We start from the raw sequence: 25,408 nt of genomic DNA on the forward strand, positions 1-25,408 counted from the left end.
GCGAGATCGTCGAGAGACCTGGGACACTGGAGAGAGAGATTTGTGATAGTATTCCAGCGGCTCAAACCCCAGGAAGGGTGAAGGTGGTCCCAGCCAGGGTGAGGCTGGTTGTAAAAATGGAGATGGGGGCTCCAGGTAGGCTGGGGGGACCCCTGCCTTCTGGTTGGAGTCTGCAGCATAAGCGGAGGGCTGAGAGAAAGCAACTCTGCAGCCCTGTCTGGAGAGGGGCTGCGGTGCCTTGTTTTGTGTGCAGCCTTCCCCCTCCCTTGAGGAGGTAGCTCCGCCCCCTGACATGTAGGGGATCTCGGCCCCGTCCGCACCGTGCTTGGCACGCTCATGGGCGCCCGTGTCCTCCGGTGCCTGCAGGCTGTGTGCCTGCGCGCTCTGCACCGCCGGTTCCCCGGGGGAATAGTGGGAAAAAGGGATGAATAGTGAGGTTGCAATATACGCAGTTTCTACAAAACTACTCAGGATAGTTAAGTCACAAGCAGACTACAAAAAACTACAAAAGGGTCTGGGTGAGTTACTAGTCAACAGAATAGCAAATAAAATTTAATGCTGATAAATGCGAGAAAGTAATGCACATTGGAAAACATAATCCCAACTTTACACAACAAATGATGGGGTCTAAATTATTTGTTACACTCAAGAAAAAGGTCTTCAGGTCACCGTAGATAGTTTTCTGAAAATATCTACTCTATGTCCAGTGAAAGTCAAAATAGCTAACAAAATGTTGGGAAAATCATTATGAAAGGGATAGATAGGACAGAAAACATCAGCTTCTATATAAAATTATGGCACGCACACATCTTGAATACTGCATGCAGATGTCGTTGCACCATCCCAAAAAAGATATACTGGAATTGGAAGAGGTTCAGAAAGAGGCAGTAAAAATTATTAGAGACACAGAACAGCTTCTGTAGGTGGAGTGATTTATAAGACGAAATTTTCAGCTTGGAAAATAAACGACTAAGGGAAGATATTATTAAGGATTACAAGATCGTGAGTGGTATAGGGAAATTAAGTGCTATTTACTGCTTCTCATAACACAAAAACTAGGGGTCACAACAGGAAATAAACAGGCAGGCAATTTCAAAACAAAAGAAGTATTTCTTCAGACAATGCACTGTCAACCTGTGGAACCCTTTGCCAGAGGATGTTGTGAAGGTCAAGACCATAACAGGATGCAAGAAGACCTCTCAAGGTAACTTCATGAGCTGTCTTTAAATTTAAACATGCTGGAATGCATCTCAGTTGCATTCAGAAAAAGAGCAATAAAACTGGATAACTTGGCATCCTTTTAGATAATATATATATTGAATCTATATTAAGGAATGCACCATACACCATGTCACTTTTTCAATTACAGAATTTTATTTAAAAACTAGCTATTGTGAAAAATACATCTACTTAAATCTTGTCTTTATATACTATCAGAGGGGAAGCCACGATAGTCCGTATCTCCAAAAACAAGTTGTGTTTTTACACTATGTTAACATCAGTATTTTTTCCTTATAAGTGTATTACCATTCATAGTTTTTTAATCTGTTGAGATTTTTTGGCAAGAATACATAGAAAAAATGAATAATAAAATATCCACTTTCCCATAGCCAAATATCAGGGCATATGGTGTGCTAAAGATCTCCTTGATTATTAACAGTTAGGTTGAGATGAACATTAATATTCTGTATTTGATTTTTAAGCTCAACAGATGTTTAACAAAGCAGAGCTACTGATTGAGCTGCCCAATACTTCTTTGCACTGTACTGCTGTCACTAGCTCCCTTTTATTCAACTATTATCAGCTACAGTCTCCTTTCAAATTCATCAATCTGACTTTTACATTTTATCACCTTCTAGACTCTTCAAGTGTTCTTCCATTTTTATGGACCTATATAGTTCTTGTGTTGATCATTAAATGACAACGTTTGTTGATTTACAGAGCAAATCCTACCTTTTTGCACTGCTGCACTTGAAGTGACACACACTCAATGCCAGCACTTGCTTCTCTTCTGTAAACTACAAACCCTTACTAAGATTAGTTGTATTTTTTAGAATAGTTCATCCCTGAAATGCCATCCTAGTACAGAAATCAAGTGGAATATTGCTTCCTTGATCACCTCTTATGAATACTGCACATCCAGTCTCATATACATTGTAGCTCTCTCTATTGATATACACAATTTCCTCTTTCCTTCTTTGTATCTAGTTTTCAACAAGGACAGTCACATATACATCTCTATATTGTACTATAAATCTTATGACATTACACCTCCACATTCTTTATGGAAATATATTTTTGAATAGGAACATGCAGAACTCAAACATGCTTTGTGCAAAATGTGGCAGGTAATTTGTCATTGAAAATCTTATAATCCACTGAAACTGTATGCACTCATTCCTCGCTATACGAGCACAATTGGTTGCTAAATTTCTGCTCTTAGGTGAAAACTCGTAAGGGACACTAAATTCTCATTAAAATACATGGAAAAATCTCCGATTCATTCCAAGTGCTTGTAGCTCGGCAAAGGAATGGCAGCATATGACTCTGGTTTTGAAAAGTAAGTGAACCTTGGGTTGGGGGGCTGTTGAGGAGGGTTAAAAGCTGGGGGCAGTTTGGGGCCATGAGCAGGAGGGAGGGTTAAAACTTGGTGGTGGGTAGGGTCCATGGGGCAGGCGGGGGTGTTAAGGCTGCAGCAAATTGGGTCCGTGGCATAGGGTGGTAGGGGGTTACAGCTGCAGCAGGTTGGGGCCACCGGGTGCTCAGGCTACAGGGGGTTGGGTCCATGGGGTGGGCTGGGTTTTTCAGGCTGCGATGGGTTGGGTCCATGGGGTGGGCTGGGGTGTTCAGGCTGCGTTGGGTTGGGTCCATGGGGTGTTCAGGCTATGGCGGGCTGGGGCCACGATGGGTTGGGGCCACGGGGCATTCAGGCTGCAGTGGGTTGGGGCTGTGGGACTGGCAGGGGATTCAGGCTGTGGCAGGTTGGGGCTGCAGGGAGGTGGGGAAGACTTGTATTAAGCAGGGGGAGTTCACTCGTCAAGTGAACAAAGGTAAGTATGTGTCCCTCGTTTGAGTGAGTACTCGTAAGTAAAAGTACTCATTTAACAAGGGATGAGTGTATTCTCTTTATGCACATGAATTATTCCTGTATTTGAAGTGAGAAATATCATGAAGTATAAACCTGTTGATTTCTCTAGATGTGCTAGGGAAGGCAATTAGCAGTACTTGAGGAACTTCATGTTCTTGAGGAACTCAAGTTAATGATCTATGAAAATTCTTGTTTTTTCTTGTAAGCCTGGACTATGGTTCATTCTGCCAACACATGTGGCCAGGTCACCTGATGCCAGAACCCATTTTGAATGTGGTACTTTTCCATTTGACACTGAACATGAAAGCTTTCCATCTCAGGCAAAATATATTTATAACCAGAAAACCAAACAAATCAAAACCAGGGACCATTGCCAGACACCAGGACACCCCCTGCTTACCACCCAGATGACTGCTGGAAACATTAAGACCGAGCAGCGGGAAGGATTGTGCAAAAGCTAGGAGCCTGCTTAGCTTTTGAGAGATCATTAAAACTACCGTTCAGGTAATAAATTGCATATATTAAGTTTCTTCAAGTATTAAGCCTAGCTGGCATGTTTTATTTTGCTTAGTAATTTTGATGTCTGCTATCGCAACCACTTAAATCCTACTTTTCCTGCCTGCAGTGAAAGAAGCTGGAGATGGCACACCGGAAGTTCTTGTGATTATACCATCTTTGATATTTTAAAGTTTTCTTTTAAATATAGTATGCCTGATGCATATTAACTGAAAAACATGAAACTAAATAGCATCAAGCAGCTGGTGTAAAAGACCCATCCCATTCCAAAATGAAGTAACAAAGGTATTTTCATAGAATACTGAAAAGGGGCAATGCAAGGATTAAATACGTGCAGTAAGCCCTCGATCTGGTGGACTAATAAGTGGGAATGGGCATCCATTAAACCTGAAAGTCTATTAAACAACAAGGGTTTCCTGTTTCCCCACCCTTGAGTTCCCCCAGCCCCCCTGCAAAAAAAACTACCATGACGACTCACTGGAACTGCCACTGCTGGAGCCACCTCACCACATGCGGCTGGAGGCATCACTGCTGGAGCCACCATGCACTTCTCTCACCAAGGGTGGGGCAATGTGTGAATATGCCAGTTTGCTCATATACGGTCCCACCCCTAGTAGGAGGTTCGTGTGGTGGCTCCAGAAGAGGACATGATAGCTCCTCCAGGCAGTGGCAGTGTAAGTCTCAACCATTAGGGTGGTGGGGGAGGAACAGGGGGTGATTTTACAGACCCCAGTGGACTTTAGGAACAATGGGGGAATGTCCATTGTTCCCAAAGTTGGCTAAATTCGGATCTCTAAAATGGAGGGTTTACTGACCTGTATTAACAAAAAACTGCAATTCCTTAAAGAACTATCATGTTTGACAGCAGTTACTTAGAACAAAAGAGGAAAAAATATCTTTGCTCTAATAAGGGTGCAGTTTTCAAGCTACACGTTGGAAAGCAAGCATTCAGTGGAAAGTATCTCATTAACAATATTACCACATTCAACAGCAAGTTACTAAAGTCTGCATAGCTATATAATAAAAATGAAAGATTACCTAGCAAAGCTGTCAGACTTGTGGCCAACTGAGACAGCAGACAAGTTACTGTTGCTTGGCATTTTAGTGCCTGAGACAGGATGGACACTCCCAGTGTCCCATCCTTCCCATTGTTGATTCACCTAACTCCTCCTAATCCCTCACAACCATCCATCCCCATTTATACTTGTCCTCCTCAACCCCCTCACTACATTCTGATCCCACCCCATTGCCACTTTTATACCCTAATGACTTACACTTCCCAGTAAGCCTTCACACACACAATTTTCTTTCTAAAAATAGTTTTGGTGCCTTCTGAATTCTCTGTTGTACTCACATTACATTTTCCCAAAATAAAAATGTTCCTCTGACAGAGGCAGATTTGAGCAACAAGGCTTTTTTATTATTATTTCCAATTTCTGCTCTGGGTTGAATTTGACAAACGATTATGGGGAGGGCAGATTCATTGACTAGAGCGTTTTTTTGGAGAGACACAGATCCTGTAAATCTTAGGTTCCTTACAACACTGGACTTTCCAGCTCTCTGCACATATGTAATATAATATATTAGGTGCTCAAGCTTTAGAAATGCTTGCCAGAACCCTTAGCTGGAAAAAGAGAAGTTACTCACCTGTAGTAACAATGGTTCTTCAAGATGTGTCCCCGTGGGTGCTCCACAATAGGTGTCGGGCTCGCCCGGCGCTGCAGATCGGAAATCTTCTACCAGTTTCTATTGGATCGCGCATATGCCAACGCGTGCCGCCCCCCCGCCCCCCCCCCGCACGCCCCCGGCCGCGTGCACTACCTGGTCCCCGCCAGTTCCTTGACCAACCGCCTCGGATGCTCCTGAAAAAGCACTAGACAGAGATCCGAAGTGGGGATGATGGGCGGGTGGTGGAGCACCCACGGGGACACATCTCGAAGAACCATTGTTACTACAGGTGAGTAACTTCTCTTTCTTCTTCGAGTGGTCCCCGTAGGTGCTCCACAATAGGTGACTACCCAGCAGTAACCCAAGTAAGGAGGTGGGTAATCGGTTTATATGCAGCTTGTCCCCAAGAGGACTGCTGTCGACAGATGGGTATCCTCTTGGAATACCCGATGCAGGGCATAGTGCTTGGCGAAGGTGTCATATGATGACCAGGTCGCTGTTCTACAGATGTCTGTTAATGCGATGCCCTTGAAGAAGGCTGTTGACGCCGCCACCGCCCTGGTGGAGTGAGCCCTGGGCGGGGCGAGCAAAGGAGCCTTTCGAAGTTCGAAGCACATTTTTATACAAAACGCAATGTGCTTTGAGATTCTTCGTGAAGAGAGACCTTCTCCCTTTGACCCGGGAGCGAGAGAGACTAGAAGCCTGTCCATTTTCCGGAAGGACTTAGTTCTGTCTGTGCAGAAGGCCAATGCCCTCCTCACATCTAGGAGATGCAGGTGTGCCTCCTTGCTGGAGGTGTGAGGCTTCGGGTAAAACGAGAGTAAAACTATTGGGTCATTAAGATTGGACTCTGAAGAGACTTTTGGAACAAAGGCTGGGTGCAGCCTTAAGGTTACCGCCTCCTTTGAGAATACTGTACAGTGCGGCATTGCCATCACTGCCACGAGCTCACGCACCTTGCGGGCTGACATAGTTGCAAGGAGGAAGGTTGTTTTTATTGTAAGGAGACGTATGGGAACTGTGGCTAATGGTGCAAAAGATGGACCCGATAGCATGCTGAGCGCCAAGTCCAAATTCCACGATGGGGGAAGTGGTTTCCGAGGCGGGGGTGCAGGTTTACCAGCCCCTTCAAGGACCTGGTAACGATAGGATGGGCAAATACCTTGGGCCCTTCTTCTGTATGCCGAAAGGTTGATATAGCGGCGAGGTGGACCTTTAGCGAGGATAGAGAAAAACCCGCCTCTCTTGAGGTCCAATAAGTATTCTATTATTACAGGTATAGTGACATCAAGGGGAGCTAACTGCTTGGTGGAACACCAGGCTGTGAATCGAGTCTATTTCTGGTTGCAAGTCCTCCTAGTGGAGGTCCTTCGGCTACATTCCAGGACTTGTTGTGCTCCCTCCGTACATGTGCTCTTTAAGGAGCTGAGCCATGGATTAGCCATGCTTGTAGGTACAGACCCTGAGGGTGCGGGTGCACTATGGACCCTTGAGCCCGCGTGAGTAAGTCCGGTGCCACCGGTAGAGGGAGCGGTGGGCGGTCCAACATGTACAGAAGCAAGGGAAAACATTGCTGCCTATACCAAGCGGGACTATGAGTATCATGTGAGCTCTCTCCCTTCTGGCTATGTGCAAGACCTTGCGGATAAGTGCTGCGGGGGAAACGCGGGAGCTCTTCCATGAAAACATGAATGCGTCTCCCAGGGACCCTCGCCCCACTCCTGGCCTGGAGCAGTACTGGGGACACTTTTTTTTTTTTTTTTTTAAACTGGGTGGCAAACAAATTGATCTGGGGAAACCCCCATCTATGAACAGCGTGCTGTAGCAGATCAGAGCGGGTCTGTCATTCGTGCGTGATTGCGCAGCGCCTGCTCGGCTGATCTGCATTCACGTTGTGAGCGCCCGGCAACTGCGAGGCTTTCAATGTTATGTTGTTGGTGATGCACCAATTCCACAATCGGAGTGCTTCCGCACATAGGGCACGGGATCGTGCTCCTCCTTGTCGATTGATGTAGAACATAATGGAGGTATTGTCGGTATTGAATCCCGACTACTTTGCCAGGTAGGTAATCTCGAAAATGTTTGCAGGTGTTGAACACTGCTCTGACGTCCAGTATGGATATGTGCAGTGCCTGTTCCACAGGGGACCATAGCCCTTGCGTTACCTTGTCACTGATGTGTGCTCCCCATCCCATGTGGGAGGCGTCGGTGGTAAGAAAAATAGAAATTTGTGGTTGGTGAAAAGGCACCCCCACTAGCAGATTCTCAGGGTTTTCGCACCACGCCAGGGATCTGCGCACCTCTGTTGTGGACAACACCACCCTGTGGACAGTGTGGGATGTCGGTTTGTAAACGCTCACCAGCCAATGCTACAGGCTTGACATGTGCAACCTGGCATTCTGTACCACAAACATCGCTGCCGCCATGTGGCCCAGCAGCTGTAGGCACGTTAGGAACGGCACTGTGAGGCTGTATGTAATGACTTTCACCAGCCAAGTGACTGCGCGGAAGCGGGCGTCGGGTAGGTACACCCTTGCTGTGATAGAGTTTCTGCATGCCCCTATAAACTCTGTGTGTTGTGTGGGTTTGGACTTTGACTTTGCGAGGTTGATGACTAGACCCAGCGAAGAAACGTGTCCGCTGTGACGCGTATCATGCGTGAGACCTCTGCCTTCGAGATCCCCTTTCAGCAGGCAGTCGCCCAGATCTGGGAAAATAAACTCCCCGTCTGTGCAGGTAGGCTGACACCACTGCCAAGGTTTTGGTGAAGACTCTGGGGGCCGAGGAGAGGCCAAACGGAAGAACCCTGTGCTGGAAGCGCTCCTGGCCGACCGTGAAGCGGAAGAAGCGTCTGTGTGCCGGGTGGATTGTTATATGAAAGTAAGCATCTCATAAGTCGAGTGCTGCAACCCAGTCTCCATCGTCCAGTGCCGTGAGTATCAAAGCAACTGTGATCATCCGAAACCGTTGCTTGTGCAAGTAACGGTTGAGGCCCCGAAGATCTAAGATGGGCCTCCAGTGTCCTGTTTTCTTCTCTGGTAGGAAGCAGCGTGAATAAAAACCTTCTCCTGGAATTATTCCGGCACTCTTTGTACCGCCCTTATGAACATAAGGTGAGTCACCTTCTGCTTGAGCCTCGCCTCGTGGCAGCGTCCCTGAGGTGAGGCCTGGTGGGAGGCTTCGTCGGTGGAAGTGACTGGGAGGGGATCGTGTAACCCGTGGCTATGATCTCCAGCACCCATATGTCTGTGGTGATCTTTTGCCATTGGGAGTGGAACGGTCTGAGGCAATGATGGAACATGAGATGAGAGTGGCACTGAGCGAGGGTATTGATAGTGCAGCCCCCGACATACTCATCAAACTTGTTGCCTTTGAGGCCTGACCTGAGGGCGTACGGCTTTGTTGAGAATGTCGCCTAGGAGTTCTGTACTGTTGCCGCTATTGATAGAGCCCTTGGCCGTAGCCCCGTTGATATTGAGCACGCTGTGGTTGTATGCGTAGTGTCTTTGCTGAGGATAAAATTCCCCGCCCCCCCACCCCCCCCGTATGGGGGAGTATAAACGTCCGAGGTTCTAAGTGTAGCTCTCAAGTCCTCACTGGAGTGAGGGACCGAGTCGGTTGAGTCTGCAAACAGCTTTTGTGTATCAAAGGGAAGGTCCACGATCTTTGCCTGTAGGTCCCTCGAGATAGCCGACGTCCGGGGCCAGGATTCTCTACGCATGACCACTGCTGTAGCCGTTGAACGTGCCACCGTGTCCGTCACATCCAGGGCAATCTGGGCTCCCGTCTGCGATGCTGCGTAGCCCTCTTAAACAATCGCCTTTAACACTGGCTTTTTGTCTTCCGGGAGTGAATCCATAAGGGGAGTAAGCCTGGAGTAATTACCAAAATTATGGTTTGCTAGGTGTGCCCATAATTTGCCACTCTCAATCGCAGGATAGGAGAGGAATATACCTTCCTGCCAAACAGCTCTAGCTTCTTAGCATCTTTGTCCGATCCCCCGATTTGTACTGAGAAGCCTTTGCCCTCTGCTGGGACGACCCGACCACCAAAGAATTTGGTTGTGGGTGACTGAAGAGGAACTCCATGCCCTCTGCCGGGATGAAGTATTTTTTTTTTATCCGCTCTCTCATTCGTAGGCGGAACAGAGGCCAGACTCTGCCATATAGTAATGGCTGACTCCAGAATGGCTTCGTCCAGCGGAATAGCAATTTTGGATGAAGCCGGGGGTCTCAAATTTTTCAGGAGTTTGTGATGTTTCTCCCGCACCTCTGCTGTTTGAATGTCATGCATGAAAGCCACCCTTTAAAACAGCTCCTGAAACTGTTTAAGGTCATCCCAGGGAGAGACATCCCCGTGGGCCATGGCCTCGTCTGGGGAAGATGAGGAGGAACCCCTAAGGTAAACCTCCCTCGAACCCTCGGGTTCCCGCAGGCGATGACACACTTGCTCGCTGGAGGATTGTGAAGGAAAGTCTCGGGGTTCTAAAATTAACTCCTCTTGAGACAACTGTGTTTCTGTCCCCGATCGGGAGCGCCCACGGGGGTATTGAGCAGCTGGCAGGGCGGGGGGCCTGGGTGCAGGCCTGTGGTTTGTCTTTGTCCAGCGTAATAAGGACGACCATGGCAGCATGGGCAAGGGTCCGGAGATGGAGACCTGGACCACTCATGGGGTGTGTACCCCCGATGTCTGGGAGAGCGAGACCTCCGCGACGACACCGATAGAGGTGAAACTGGGTTGTGATAGTACTCCAGGGGATCCAATCCCAGAAAATGGTGAAGGTGGCCCAAGCCATGGTGACATTGGTTGGAAGAATGGAGAAGGAGTGTTTTTTTTCCTTTTTCCCTTGATGGGCCGGTGGAGACACAGGCCTTCGGTGCAGCATATGTATCACAGGGGGAGGGCTTGGTGCTAACAGCAGCGCAGCCCTGTCCAGAGATGGACTGCGGTGCCGGGTTTTTGATGTTGCCCTGCTCCTCGCCTGCGGGGCTGGCACTGCCCCCTTCCTTGCCAGGGATCTTGGCCCCACTGTCAGCGCCGCACTCGGCACCGTCACCTGCGGTGCCGCGCGGGTACTCTCCTCCGGTGCCTGCAGACTCCGTGCCTGGCACCCCTGCACCACTGGTGCCGCAGGGGTCTGTGCCGCCTGTGACGGTGCCGCCGCCTGAGTATGCGGCCCGTACCTGTGTGCTCCGCTCGTCCTGCTCGCTGCAGATGCAAGGCAAGGATCGAGCCAGGGAAAGTTCCCTCCGTTTCTGCACTGAAAGGGGGGGGCGGGGGTCAGAGCACAGTGAGAACGCGGCCAGGAAGCCTGTAATTCCCCCAGGCATCCGATGCCTTCGTTATGCCCCACAGAGGCCGGCATAGCTTCACGGCATGACTCACGCTGTGTAAAACCTGAAGAGGCCATTGTGGTGAGTCCTTTATTGTTAAGAGGGTACTTAGCACTTAATCTGTGCCTTTCCACCCCAAAGAGTGATAACCGGCCTGCGGCAGCGGGCGGCCTAATGGCCTTCACGTCTGCTCTTATCTTCTCTGCTCCTCTCTTTTTCCTTTTTTTTTTGTTTAATAACCGAAAAACAAATCACACGTGGAAAAGAAAAACCACTAAGTAATCTGACTCTGGCCTTAGCCTGAGTGGATTCCGTCCGCAGCCGATGGCAGTTGAGAAGGAACTGGCAGGCACCAGATCATGCATGCAGCAGGGGGTGTGGGGGCCCGCGCGCCAGCGCATGCGCAATCCAGGAAAAACTGCTAGAAGATTTCCGATCTGCAGCGCCGGGCGAGCCCGACACCTATTGTGGAGCACTCAAGGGGACCACTCGAAGAAGCAGCAAGTTATTTTGCTCATCATTTCATTTCCCCAAGCAGGTTATTATATGTCAAGCACTTGTGGTTACCCTCAACTAACAGCTTGGTACAATCTCAGTCCTGGTTTACAGCTATATGTGTAAAAAAAAAATTGTTACCAAAGTAAGTCAAGCTGTTTTTCTCTAGGAGCTCAATCTCAGGAATATTCTGTTCAAATGGTCCTCAATTTAGTTCACTGACCCACCCTCACCATGTGCTCCTCTGAGGCACATAATTTTGAGACAATCTGATTTGTCATAAAGATTTTAGAGCATTTTAAAACAGAACACAATACAACAGCACTATAAACGGAAAGTGGGTCTTAACCTTAACTATAATTGTCAAACTATGTCAGCAGACTAGGCTTCCTGCTAGGAAGTGCAGCTGGGAAAAACGGCAGTAATCATTAATACAGATCACAACGTAAGATATCAAAAACAGGAAGGTGGTTCTAAAGACAGTTTTGAAATTGTTTTTATTTTCTTAAGGAAAACAGTCTGGAAAATAATTAGACTTGATCAATACACATCTTACAAACATTGCAAAAGGATTTTCGTTGGGAGTCTAAAACCACATTAGACTCCTAAACATCTAATAGCCCTTGAAGTGCTCATACAGAAACATTTCAAAACAAAACATTACATTAAAAGTCTCCATGGGCATAGAAACACAGTTCACTTCTTTGATACCTTCATATTAGATGCCTCAGTTTCCAGTTTTGTAAGATGATTTGAGTTGTCCTCTAGTTCTTGTCGAAGGTTTGAGTTCTCCATCTTTAGTGCCTCAACTTGCTTTAACAACTGATCATATGAAGCTGCAGCCATCCTGGGCTACCCCTGAACCTAAAAACCACAACAGGATATTTTTAGTCCAAGTATTTCAGAAAAAAAGCATTGTGAAGAAGTTTCAAGCAATGCTAACTCTCTTCTCCTAGTACCTCCGCATCTACAGCAGAGGTTGGCAAACCCCTGCATGTGTGCCACCTGTGGCCCATGAGCTGATTTAAAATGGCACGCTGGTGGGGAGCTCAGCCCTGCCCCTTCTCCCCAGCAGAGGAGAGGGATGGAGCAGAGGGCTGAAGCTGCCACTGTGGCACAACCCTCCCACCCGCAGACAGCAACACGGGACCAGATGCCCCATTGTGGAAGGATGAAAACATATGCTGCCCAGCAAGGGGGAGAAGAACCCCTTTACCCACTATCTGCCCTCCTCTCCTCTGGGGAAGAGCACTGATCCCTCTGCCCCGCCTCCTCATGCCTGCCATCTGCCCACCACTTGGGACAGGGACTGAGCCGCTGCGTCTGCCCTGTTGTCCATCTGCCCCTTCTCCCTTTATCCCCCCTTGCTATCTGTTCCGAGGCAGGGATTTTTTTTAGTCCACCTGCCCCACTGCTGCCTACTGTCTGGGATGGGGACTGAGCTGTCTTGCTTTCCATTTCTGCCCTGTCTTAACTACCTCGCCAATTGCTTCCACCATCCTTCAGGAAGATGGTGAATTCCCAGAAGGTGTTTGGAAGTCCTGCTTCCCCAGGACTGCCCAGATCCTCCCCTTCAGCTTGCCTGCACCCAGCAAATGCCAGCCACGCTTCTGCATACCAGGGCTCTCCCTCCTGCCATCAGCTAAACAGTAAAGCTCTGGATCTTAATTTATTAATGAAGCTGTTGTAAGTAGGACTATGAGTGACTTTAAAAAAATATCACTGTTCTCGAACCGTACATAGAGGTCAAAAGATCAAATTTCAGCACTCTGCCTCGGAAAGGTTGCTGACCTGCGTTCTGAAGTTTAATACAGGGTTGCCAAGTGGTTAAAAAAATTAGTAGTGATGAAACATGGGCCAGCCAGGGTTCCCCTAGCCACAGGCACGGTCCCACAGCTGCAGGGCTGCATGCCCCAGCCAGCTCCCTGCTGCACTGCCCCAGAGAGGTCTGAGGCTGTGAGGCTGCTGCCGGCAGCGCTCCATGCCCCAGCTGGCTCCGCTGCCCACCCCATCCAGCAGCTTCAGAGCTGCTGGTGGGGTTATATGCCCTAAAAAGCTCCCAACCCCAGCGCTGCCACGATTCCCTTGCCAGGGGCAGCCCCACTGCTGGGAGCCAGCTGGGGCTTGGAGCTCTGCCAGAAGCCCTACTTCTGCAGGGGCCAAGAAAAACAGGCAGCCACAGAACTGGGATCCAGTCAGAGCATGGAGCTCCGTCAGCAGCTCCAGCCCCAGGGACCCAGATGAGGCCAGAGATCCCCTCCCCGCCCCAGGGCTGGGAGCCACACCAATACCTCAAGCCCTGGGGAACAGCCAGGGTACCCCTGTTAGCCTCAGGGTTGGGAGCCAGCTGGATGCGAAGACCCTGCGCCAGCATGCACACTTTAAAGTAGGGCTGTCCATTAACACTGTGATAAACACACTTTTTTTTAATGTATTAAATCTGTTGGAATACATTTATTTAGATATACAATGCAATATCCATTGCCGTAGCTGCTATACAATAAGTTAAACATAAATGAGAGAAGAAAGTACAGAAAAATTTTGTTGCAGGTAAAGCTTTGTCTATACAATACAGCTTATTGCTAAAAACAATTGCTAAAAACTTCTGCTAACAAAACATCAACACCTCCCATGAGCAGTGTTTGCTTTGCCAGAAGGAGAGCACTCCTGTCCACAAATGGCTGTTTACACTACCCCTTGCAAGGGGCAAAGCTTCTGTTGTTCAGGAGAGTGTTTTTTTAAAACACCTGCGAACAACAAAAGCTTTGTCGCTCAATTCCCAATACAGACAAAGTCTTAGTTCTGCAGTAATTTAACTGGGAGGAAGAACAGTACAATGACAATAGGAAAGATTTCACATTACACATAAGGCGCTGTCACGTAATTCGGAATTTGACAGTTAACTCGATACTTATACCATGCTCATCACCGTGCAATGCAAACAACAAGAGGAAAGATGTGGCCAAGATGGCATGAAAGCCATTTTGTATAATATTATTTGCTCATTGTGTATGACCCAAATAAAGGCTTAGCTGGTTTTTAGAAGACTCAATAAGCATCTACAAAACTGTTCCTGAAAGACATCCACCACTTATAAGTCTATAAAGCCACTCAGAATTGTGGGTGACCAGCACCTCCCGAGATCAGGCTTACACAGTTAGAGACAGTGGGTCAAAGGTTAACATATATAAACATTAAAGAAACTTAAAACAAAAATAGCAACAAATGCAGGAGCAATCACAACAGAGAGGTTTTGCAACTGCAGCTGATTATACTACAGAGACTTGCAATGTATTTCCAACAGTTTGACCTAATTGCATAGAATCAGAAACAACTGATTATTCTTAAAATTAAGCTACTGCATACAGAAGGAAAGTGGGGGGGAGAATAGAAAGGTAATAAATGACAAAAGTTGATTACATTATTAGTAATATTTTTATCAGCAAAAACTGTGACTGAAGTATTATGAATGAACAATATCACTGGCAAATCTACACAGACTGGTCAGTAATCTAAGTGAAAAAGTAATATTTGTGAAGTCAGACCAAAAGAGCCATTCTGTAATAATTATATTGCAAAACCTCAAGAAAATTGTGTCATATAATGACTTTAACAGTTAACACAAAGAAGAATTGTGCAACTAGTTGTATGTATGTTGTTGTATGACAATGTAAATAGGGTTGGTCAAGTTTGTGATATTTCTCAAAGAGAGTTGATCTCAATCATCTGCCATTCAGCAAAGAAACTTCAGGTTTTACATTTCATATATTTACACATCACCTAATCACCTTGCCAACCTTACAAAAAGAATTGGCTACCTGAGTATGGCAGAAGACATTAAGATGCTATATTCTCTTATAGTCATGAGTGTGCTTCTTCGGAAACAGTCAAATCTAAAGTTTCATTTTTAAAATCTTGTCACAAAAACTGCAAACATGTACAGTCCACAAACCATCCACTACCTTTGGAAGTGTACCCAGTAATACCAAAAAAAACCCTAATTTGTTTTACCTTTAAATGTATATTTTGAAGAGACTAACACTTGATGAGAACTGACTTCACACCAAAAGCCAGAGGAACAGAAAAACTAGACTGATGCTATATGATAAACTGTCTTTCCCTGTGATTATTAGGAATTAAACTTTCACATCCCAATTATCTCATCTTGTTGAAGAAGCCGGTCTAAGGAGATGAATTATTTGAGGAACTGACTGTGATAAGGGGTGCCAGGGTGTCCATTCCCTAAACACAGTAATGAATACTGGTTTCTTTTTTTCCTTTCACAAAGTTCCTTATCTATAAGAGTAGGTAATGAATACTTAAATAACCAGCTGAAGAGGGGCATGCAGCATATGGTTAAGCTGAAGCTTGGTTTTTGCATTTTGCCCTCAGGTTCACTCAAGTGGGCCAACCAGTCTCAACACAATTAAAAAACTGCCTTCAAGCTTTCCTGTTTTGTTTAATTGCTTTGAATTTTTGCTGTTAACCAGAAAGCCAATAATATTGAAGTCAATTCTCAAAAAACTAAATAGTCACTGTAAACAGAATTTTGGGGAAGTATATAATTTTCATTTGTGGGGAAAAGCATTTTTGTAAGGTCCAAAGATTCTCTTTTCACCTTTTAGAACAGAACATGGCAGTTTGTCCGAGTAAATGACTTCATATAGAAATTTATTTCAAAAATTTTAGAGTAAAAAACAGAACAAAACATTGTGATAGACATGAAATACTTTTTTTCTCTTTTCTGGAATGCGGGATTTCTTTTGGGGAGAAGGGGTCTGGCACTTGTAGAATTTCCCATGGAACAGAAAATCTCGTTCTCCCCCAACTCTATGCCTTTTTTTTTTTTTCGGTTTCCAAATTTTTGCATTTAAGAGACACAATGATATTCATTAGCTTGTTCCTATCTTTCTGTAAAATCTTGGGGAAAACTGTGGGTGAAGACACTCCCTTATCAGTCCACACACGGAGAGTTATTGCACATATATGAAGTGCAGATATGGATCCAGTGAAGTCCTAGACATTCAAGCTATACCCTTAAGGAATTAAGACTTGCTGAGGAGAAAACACGTTTAAGTAGCTGAGGGAACCCCATCAACCCTAATTCAGGGGAGAAAAAAAAGTGGCTAACATTATAGGGACCATAGCGACTTCAAGTATTAACCTAAGATCAATTTTCTAAAAAATGCATCAAGGCCAGTCCTGCAAACCAAAATCACCTGGACAGGGCAGGTGGGGGGATGACAGGGGAGAGAGAGTTTAGAAATATGCTAAAGCCACATTTCCTCCCTACACAATCACTTCCTGACGTTCACAGAAATCCTATGGACTGATCTATTATGTGATAGAGATCCCCCTTGCTTTCCTCTTTTCTTGAGGAGTAGGCTGAACCAAATGATGCCTGGCCCAACACAGTTTTCAACTATGACTCAAATTTTTGCTTTCAAATCTGAAAAAGTTAGCTGAGCTAATCAGACAAGTACTAAATTTAGCTCTTTGGAAAATGAAAATGGCAGAGTCTGGTAGAGTTCCCAACGCTGGTAGATTTCTTATTCCAAGTCTGGCAATAATTAGTGTTTTGTTTAAAGCCCTAGGTAATGGAGATAAATGCTGACATAAAGATCCTCAGCTTTTATGTTTAAAAAAATACATAGTAAGTGATCTAAACTCTTAAAAGCCAGAACACACACAAAAAGAACCCTACACATTTTTAAACTCATGATTTTTAAGCCCATCTCACGAATGTTCAGCACTGGCAATATCGTTAGCCACCTCTTTTGGTGAATTCCATGATCAGGAAAAACCGAAGGTCTCGTTGTAATCCCCAAAATCTATAGCACCTAAACAATTAACTTTCTCCTCTGTTGCAGGGGGCTCAAAACCTTTGAAAAAATCAGACTATGAAGAGGAAGTTCAGTGAGGTAGATAAGACTACAGATTTAATTGCATAATCATAGACTCAGATTTTAAGGCCAGAAAGGAGCATCACAATCACCTCTAGTCTGACCCCCTCTACACTGCTGGAGGCAGAAATTCTCCCACCAACTCTTGTGATAGACCTGTAGGCTCAGTTACTGAACTATTCAAATCATGATGTAAAGACTTTAAGTTACAGTAATTCCACCATTTACAATAAACTAAACCTGCAAGTAAGCCCTATGTTGGAGAATAAGGCAAAAAAGCCCTGAAAACTGGCATCTCTCTGAACATGCCAGTTACACCCCTGCCCATTTAAGGAGAAGTGGGTCTTGGCCCATGAAAGTTTATGCTCTGAAATATCTGTTAGTCTATAAGGTGCCACAGGACTTCTTGTTGTCCCCTTAACACATATTCTACAGTAGCAACAGATGGCTATAGTATCTGCCATTTTCTGGCACAAGGCTTCAAAGATGTGCTTATCGCCTGCTGAAGCACTAAATCACCTCACCACAATGAGAAATAGCCCCACTGTCATGTCTTCCAAAAAGCCTACCCACATGACTCACCTCCCGCCCCCTGCCCCACACACATACACACTTAAGTAGGCTTAGCATATTTCTCTCAGGAAAATGTCTATACGATAATTTAAATACTTACGATACATTAATTATTTTTCATTTCACTTCACTCCATTTTTAGTGCCTTAATCTACTATACATTTGAGAGGGTTTGTGAAGCTCTGTACATCCATGAGTGTTTGTTCAAGAACTCCCCCTAAAACACTAAGTAAAACACCCACCAAATCTGGGTTGGGTGCACAGCTTCCTTTCATCATAGCTTAAAGAAAGTAAGGGTTTGGTTTTGTCAGAACAACAAGACAGGAGTAAAATTCAATTATTTATCAAATGGAAAAGGAGGATCCCAACAGCACAGAGAGTTATACCCCAGAATGCCTCCAATGAGGCAGCAAACACAGGGGAAAGCTATACTACAAAAGGACCAGGATGTGTGTGGGGGTGGGGGGGCAGCAAGCAGGCACAGTCCCTGCATCCCCAAATAGCCCTGAAGATCTGCAAAGCAGCTATTGCCCAGGCAGCAGGCACCCACCATCCTGGGGTGAGATCCTCCCTAATCCAGACGGCTCAGGGAGAGAGGTCCCGCCTAGCTCGACAGCCACAAGCCAGCCCTTGAGAGCAGCCGGTGGCCAGGCAGCATGGCTCCCACCACCCTGGGGAGTGTCCCTGCTGCCTCAGCCACCCCAGGGGGAAGATCCCCACTACCCAAACAGCACAGCCCTGGGGAGCAGCTGGTGGACAGGCAACACAGCCCTGGAGATTTCACAGACCTTGCAGCACCCTGCCCCTGACTTCTGCACCCCCGCACCTTATCCCGAGACCCTTGTCAACCCACAGCCCAGATGCCTGCACTCATGCCCCCCAGCCCCAGGCAACACCAAGTAAATCTTCTAGTATTAAATAGTGTTTTTCATCTGCAAATTTCAAAGCACTTTTCAAAGAGACTGGAGAGACTTAAGTGACTTAGCCTGCATCTACACAACAAGATAAATTCTAATTTAAGGCAATCAGATCAATATTACCACGACTGTCTTTACTATTAATACCATTAGCTCAATTTACAGAGCACGAATATCGTCATAATATCAACATAAGATCGTCAGGTGGATGTAACGACAAGTTCCAATTTAAAATTGCGAATAAAGGCCAGTGTGGAAGTGCCATGTCTTTAAATCAAATTTATTAGCCTCCAGAAGTGTCCCATATGTATTCCACAAAGCTATGTGGTTACCTTCCAAATATGGCCACTCTCTTCTCTGCTGCTCTTCATCCAGGTGCACAGGAAGATGGTCACAGGAAGCCCGCAAATTTTTGATTAAATTTGAGTTCATTAGCACCCAGGCATGCAAATATAAGGGACATTCACAATGAAAAAAAATTTTACCGATTGCATAGCATCAGCAGCCATCACACTGCATCAGTAGCCATCGCAGCTTTAGTCATCTCCTGCAATCATGAGCACATAAGGTAGTGATCTGCCTTGTAGTTCTCAGGCTTGCAAGAGAGCCCCAACGTGTACACAACAAGAGATTTTGGATCTTCTTGAAGTCTGGAGAGATCAATTAGTGGTGAGGAGACTTTGGGTGACCCAAAAGAAATAAGGACCTGATGATCAACTGTCATGCAAGATGACTGCCAGCAGTTGGTCATGGGACTCTGTGCAATGCCATGTGAAGGTGAAGGAACTCTGTCAAGCCTACCACAAAGTACAGGGAGCCAACCAGCAGTCAGGGTCACCTCCAAAGACCTGCTGCTATTATGAACAACTGCATGGGCTTATTGGGGCCGATGCAACCACGGAGGCCAGTATTAATAATGACACTTGTGGAGGTCCTGGTCTGGAGTCAGGGGTGATCCAAAAGGAGCTGGGACCCCAGAAGGAAAAGCCCAATGGACAGGAGGAAGGGGGCAATGAGCAAGGGCCTGAGAAAGTTATTCGCGACAGCCCAGAGCTCCTCACCCTAGATCTGGAACCAGTCTCCCTTACACCAGTTCCCAAGCCCCCAGGACCAAGCTGTTCCAGCGAGTATTTTTTTCTGAACACAAGAAGCGGGGTGTGGGTGGGTATATGAATAGGTATGGGTACAGGTTTTCTATGTATCTGTGCCCCTCAGAACAGCATATCAATATATCTGGGGGTGGAGCGCTTCTCCTTTTTGGAGATCTCCTTGCAGGCCTCATCCAGGCACTTAGGTATTTTTCACACAAGGTTTTTGGGCAGGCCTGACTTATTGAGGCTTCCAGAGTAGCACACCCTGCCACATCAGACAACCAAATACCTATCTGGTGTCATGGTGCCACAGAGCAATTTGACAAATTTTCCAGGCTTGTGGTCACACAGAACAAGCAGCTCTTTTTTGTCAATATCTGTTAGCTTTAGGAGAATGATGTCTTCTTTGGCAACTTAAAGAAACATGGGAATTTGAATTAAAAAAGTTTTCCCATCTTTCCTACCCTTCCACGTTTCGCTGGAGAGCATTGCCACACTACATGGCTACAGGGTGCTCCTTCTCCCTTTTCTGCCCCTAGTACAAGTTGCAGGCTCTCCAAGCCTTGTCCCCTCACATATTCCTTTCCTCACCGACATTTCTTTTCACTTTACAGAGATCCCCCTCACCCAGAAGTTGACATGGCTGGAATCGAAACCTTTCCCCTCCCCATGAAGCTGATGGGCTCCATGGACCCTCCTACCACAAACCAGGATGTGCAGTACATGCAGGTTTGCACTCCTTTAAATGGCCTTTTATTCCCTGATGAGGGCTGCTCCAGAGACCACCAAGAAACGTTTTTCCCCGCAACCCAGAAGATGGCACAAAAACTCACCTCCCACCACCGGAATTTCTTTTTACTTTATAGGAATTGCACCCCTCCCCCGCCCCAGCTATCCACGTGGCTGGAATTGAACTCTTCCACACCATCTCTTCTAGCCACATGACTGCCGGGCTCTGCAAGGGGGTGTCTCATTGTGGATGATCGCTCCAGGAATGGCCAAAAAAGTTTTCCTCCTGCCCAAGAACACTGGACAACTTCCCCTGCTTTGCAGCCCTCCCACCTTCCACCAGAAAGCGGACAATAGTTTATCACGTCCACAACTAAATGTTCTGGATAAATGATGGTAGAAGATGAGATGTGCAATGCACTCTTTGAATCCTATCTTTGATAAGCCTTAAGTGGCCTTGCAAAAAAACTTCCCTGAGAAGAGAAAGAGAGACCCATTCATTCCAGGGTGAAGCACTTTGTCTGAATTGTACCTTAATTTTGACCTTCACTTACTTTACAGCTGCCACCTGCAGTATGGAAGACAGGGTGAAGAAGCAAAAAACATGCAAGCAGGATCTGATCCTTCAGCACATGGAGCAGGCTGATCCAGAAACCAGTAAGATGACAAGGGACACAGCTCAGTGGCATCATAGTACAGTTGAGAGGCAGCAGATAATACAAGAACAAGCAGCCAATCTCTTAACAGCAGTGAGCAACCAAACGAACGTCCTGCACTCCCTGCTGTAGCTGCAGAGGGACTCCCCATGCAGAATTGTAGGCTCCACTGACTGCTGACCAGAGTTGCCGGAAGACAAGTCTCCCCGCACCCATCTGGCATCGCAGTCCCCAAACGCAGGGAGGGAGGGCAAGGACAGCCTGCTGCTCTAGCCTCACAGTCTACTGCAAAGGGTTATTCCACTGCTCTTGACAAGGCTTCTTTTCCCCGCTGCTTAAACCTCTCCTCCCCACAAAATTAACTTCTTTTGAGCTCAATGACAGTGATTTTTTTGATATGCATGAGAGCTAGGGTACACAAATCATTGCCCAGAACCGGGCAGAGGGGTGGTGAGTGGTGGTATGGTACACAAATCATCTCAGGGAACAGGGTGGGGGTGTGTGAATGCGGAGAGCTGAAAGCACAGTGCCTGCCAATAAGCCAAGGCCTGCAGAGAACAAGCAGCAGACAGAACCGGGCACAGGGAGGGTTAAATGGCTGAAAGCACAGGTGCCCTTTGTTAGGAAAACAAATAGCCCTTGACATCTATTCCACTTCCTGCAACCTAGCCTCCTCCCACCAAGTAAAAGCATTTTTTTCAACAACACAAGGTCTGATTTATTGGTTCATATTTGGTGGGGAGCACAAATGAGTTTGGGGAATGGGGATTGGTTGGTATTAAAACAGAGAAATACATCACTATCATGTGTGTGACAGATCATTCATGAAGCTATGCTTTAAAGCATCCCTGATTGCTGCTGTCTCTGCATGGTGAATGGCTATGTAGGAGGCTGAGGGTAAGCCCTGCTGATGGCCTCAGCCTTGGAATTCCAGATAAATGGGAAATTCTCCTGCCTGGATTCACAAATGTTGTGCAAAATAATACACTGTAATCACAATGGAGACATTCATTTCAGAAGTGTCCAAACTGGTCAAGAGGCATCTGAACCTTGCTTTTCAACAGCCAAAGGCACATTCCACCACCATTCTGCACCTCTGAGTCTCTGATTGACCTTATCCTTGTGTGGTCCAGGGCTCCTGTGTAGGACTTCTTAAGGTAAGGGAGCAGAGGGTAAGCAGGGTCACCCAATATTACAATAGGCATCTCCATGACGCCAATCTGGATTTTCCAGTCTGGGGGGAAAAAGTCCCATCCAGGAGCTTTCCGTACAGCCCAGAATTTCTGAAGATACATGCGTTGTGAACCTTCTCCGACCATCCCATGTTGATGTCAGTGAAACAACATTTGTGATCTACCAATGCCTGTAAAACCATGGAGAAGTATCCCTTTTGGTTTACATACTCAAGGGCAAGATGGTCCGGGGCCATGATGGGGACGTGAATGCCCTCTATTGCCCCACTGCAGTAAGGAAACCCAACGGCAACAAAGCCATCCATTAAGGCCTCTACACCTCTCAGGGAAACGGTCTTCCTGAGCAGAGGCCAACAGATTGCACGGACCCCCACCATACATCCGCCCATCCCAAATTGATTTGCCACTGACTGGTAAGTGTTGGACATCGCAAACTTCCACAGAGCGATTGCCACTCACTTCTGAACTGTTAAAACCAGCCTCATTTTTGTATTGTTGCACCTCAGTGTGGGAGCCAGGACATCACAAAGTTCCACAGAAGTGGATTTGCCATGTGAAAGTTCTGCATCCACTGTTGGTCATGCCAGGACTCCAAAATAATGTGGTCCCACCAGTGTGTGCTGATCTCATGAGTCCACAACTGCCACTCTGCTGTCAGTAATGCATACAGAGCAGCTAGCATCTGAGAGTTCTTGGACCGCAGTTGAAAGATTTGCTCTTCAAAACCAGCATCATCATCATATTGAACCATCACTGCACTTTGTAATAGAAAGCAAAATTGCATGACAGTCCAGGAAGTTGCCGCAATGGCGTGTGCAAACAATTGGGGATCCATGCTTGCGCTAATACAGTGCCATAAAAAATGGCACTATCTCCCATTCGTTTTCATGTCGTTACTGGGCGCTCTGAATTCTGGGACTCTGACATGAAACACCCACAAGCAACCAGGGCTAAGGCACTGTGGGATAGGTACCCACAGAGTATTGCTCATGCGGTCGAACTTGGATAAAGCAATGAGGATGTAGAAACTTGACACAGAAAGTGGCTCTATTCTCCAGAAGGTTTGTATACACAAATTCTAATTCATAAGAAGAAGGTTTAAAAATCTGAATTCAGTAAATGTAGAATTTACCTCCTAGTGCAGATGCAGCAGTAATAAGAGACCAAAGTAGTCAGGAGCACAGCAGGGAATTGAACCTGGGCTTCCCAGATTCCAAGATAGCACACTAATCCTGATTGTCCTCTCTCTCAAAAATCTAATAATTCTTCTACATTGTAACTTCTCCCTTTTACTGATAAGCAGTGTCTCATGTCCTCCACAGGACAATATCACTAGTATCACTGCAAGGTTGTATTTAGTAAACGCAGAAACCAAATCGAGGACAAACATTAATTTATTCCATTGTCAATACAACACTAATACAGTTGTATTCCCTGGACTTGCTTAGATTGTCCCTCTCTTACATGTGCACCAGAGAAAAGGGTGTTTGAACCCAACTTCAATGGCTCTTTGCTCCAAGCTTCAGAACTGCATTGTCCTCCACCCTATGCTTCTCAGTCTCTATTCCCTGACTTCAAAATGGCCTGTGGCTCAAAAGCCCAGGTCCCCAACCCCCAGCTCCAGTAGAAGGAGGAGGCACTGAATCCAATTAATTCATTGTTGTGATGAAAATGAGAGAGCAACAGGCTGCTACAGCCTAGACCTAGAAGGGCAAGCCCACAAGAAAACTTGAGGGTCCTTTAACATTTCCCTGAAAGAAATGCTGAATTCTACAGTATCTTGCAAAACTGCCAAATTCCACAGTCACAGAATTAAGCTGTGTCTTGAGGCTGGCTACAAATTCTGGCAGGTAACAATACGCCGATTCATATTTAGAAGGTTGCCTCCACATCTGCTGCAAGTTACCAAGACCGGCCTTTAGATATGTTATAAAGCTCCACTACCGAATACAGGAGCTAGCTCTTCTCACTATGAAGTAGTAGTCTTTCAGATGGACTCTCCAAATAAACAAAAACAGAATGAGGTTTTCAAAATTTGGTCCGCAGACCAAATTTTTTAAGAAACCAGAAGTTAAATGAAGATTTGTGCTGCCTGGAACTTGTGCCCGCTGGAGTATTTCAAACAAGCAAGATCAATTTAATTGCATATTGCCTATCATTATACTATGTCAATATTTATCCATTTCCCTGAATTAGGCATACTGAAAAACAAATATTTTCATTACAAACTAACATTTTTCTTTCAATTACAGAAACCATTTCATTAAAAAGGAACATAATTGCTTTAATAATATATCTTCACATAGGAATGCAGACAGACAATGTAAAGCTACAGCATTTCAATCAAATATCTCTGGCGAGGCTTTAATTCTTACAATTTGAAAAACTTTTCACTGAGCATGACTACTAAACAGGGCCTTACCAAATTCATGGCCATGAAAAATAGGTCACAGACCATGAAATCTGGTTTCTCCCTCCCATAAAATCTAGACTTTTGTGTGATTTTACCTTGTAATATATATCCAAGCTGTCTAAACAGTCCTAAGCAAAAACTAGGCACATTATTCTGAAAACATATTCATTGTTCAAGCCAGCTAGCCACACTGAACTGGCTAAACAGCCACCTGTAGCCAGTGAATAGAGTGTTGGACACCACAGTTATATACATTTCATGAAGGAGACCAGCATTTCGCAAACTGGGGATCCTGACCCTAAAGGGTAGTCACAAGTTCCCCCAACAACCTTGTGACATCCCTCCCCAACTCCTTTATGGGTGACAACTCCTACAATTACACCACTGTGAAATTTCAAGCTTAAAAAGATGAAATCACAAAATTTAGTTTTTTAAATCCCAAGACTCTGAAATTGACCAAAATGGACCGAGAATTACAGTACACTCATTCCTCACTATACGAGCACAGTTGGTTCCCAACTTTCTGCTTGTAGGTGAAAACTCATAAGAGGGACATTAACTTACCATTAAAATATATGTAAAAGTCTCCGATTGGTTCCTAGTGCTCCAAACTCAGGGAACGAGTGGCAGCAGGTGGCACTGCTTTGGAAAGGTAAGTGAACCTTGAGTGGAGAGAGTTGGGGTTGCAGAGGGTAAAAGGCTGGGGGCAGTTTGGGGCCATGAAAGGGAGGGAGGGTTAAAACCTGGCAGAGGCTCCAGTGGCAGCTTGTTCCTCTGGCCTGCAGAAGTGGAACCTGGGTGCGGGGGGAAGTGCGGGGAGCTGTGGGATGGGG

The 25,408-nt window shown here is 46.0% G+C and overlaps 1 protein-coding gene across 4 annotated transcripts in view; it reads right to left on the reverse strand.

Annotated features, from left to right (window-relative positions):
- Nucleotides 1-25,408, reverse strand: part of APC (APC regulator of Wnt signaling pathway) — a 175,222-nt gene that overhangs the window by 111,036 nt on the left and 38,778 nt on the right. For all 4 annotated transcript variants that reach the window (XM_074995225.1, XM_074995224.1, XM_074995227.1 and 1 more), the window contains exon 2: nucleotides 11,812-11,964. In XM_074995225.1, coding sequence (XP_074851326.1) covers nucleotides 11,812-11,946 — 135 coding nt within the window. In that variant the 5' untranslated portion in view covers nucleotides 11,947-11,964. The remainder of the gene's footprint in view (nucleotides 1-11,811; nucleotides 11,965-25,408) is intronic.

This window comes from Carettochelys insculpta, chromosome 5 (assembly GCF_033958435.1).
Source record: "Carettochelys insculpta isolate YL-2023 chromosome 5, ASM3395843v1, whole genome shotgun sequence".
Classification (NCBI taxonomy): domain Eukaryota; kingdom Metazoa; phylum Chordata; order Testudines; family Carettochelyidae; genus Carettochelys; species Carettochelys insculpta.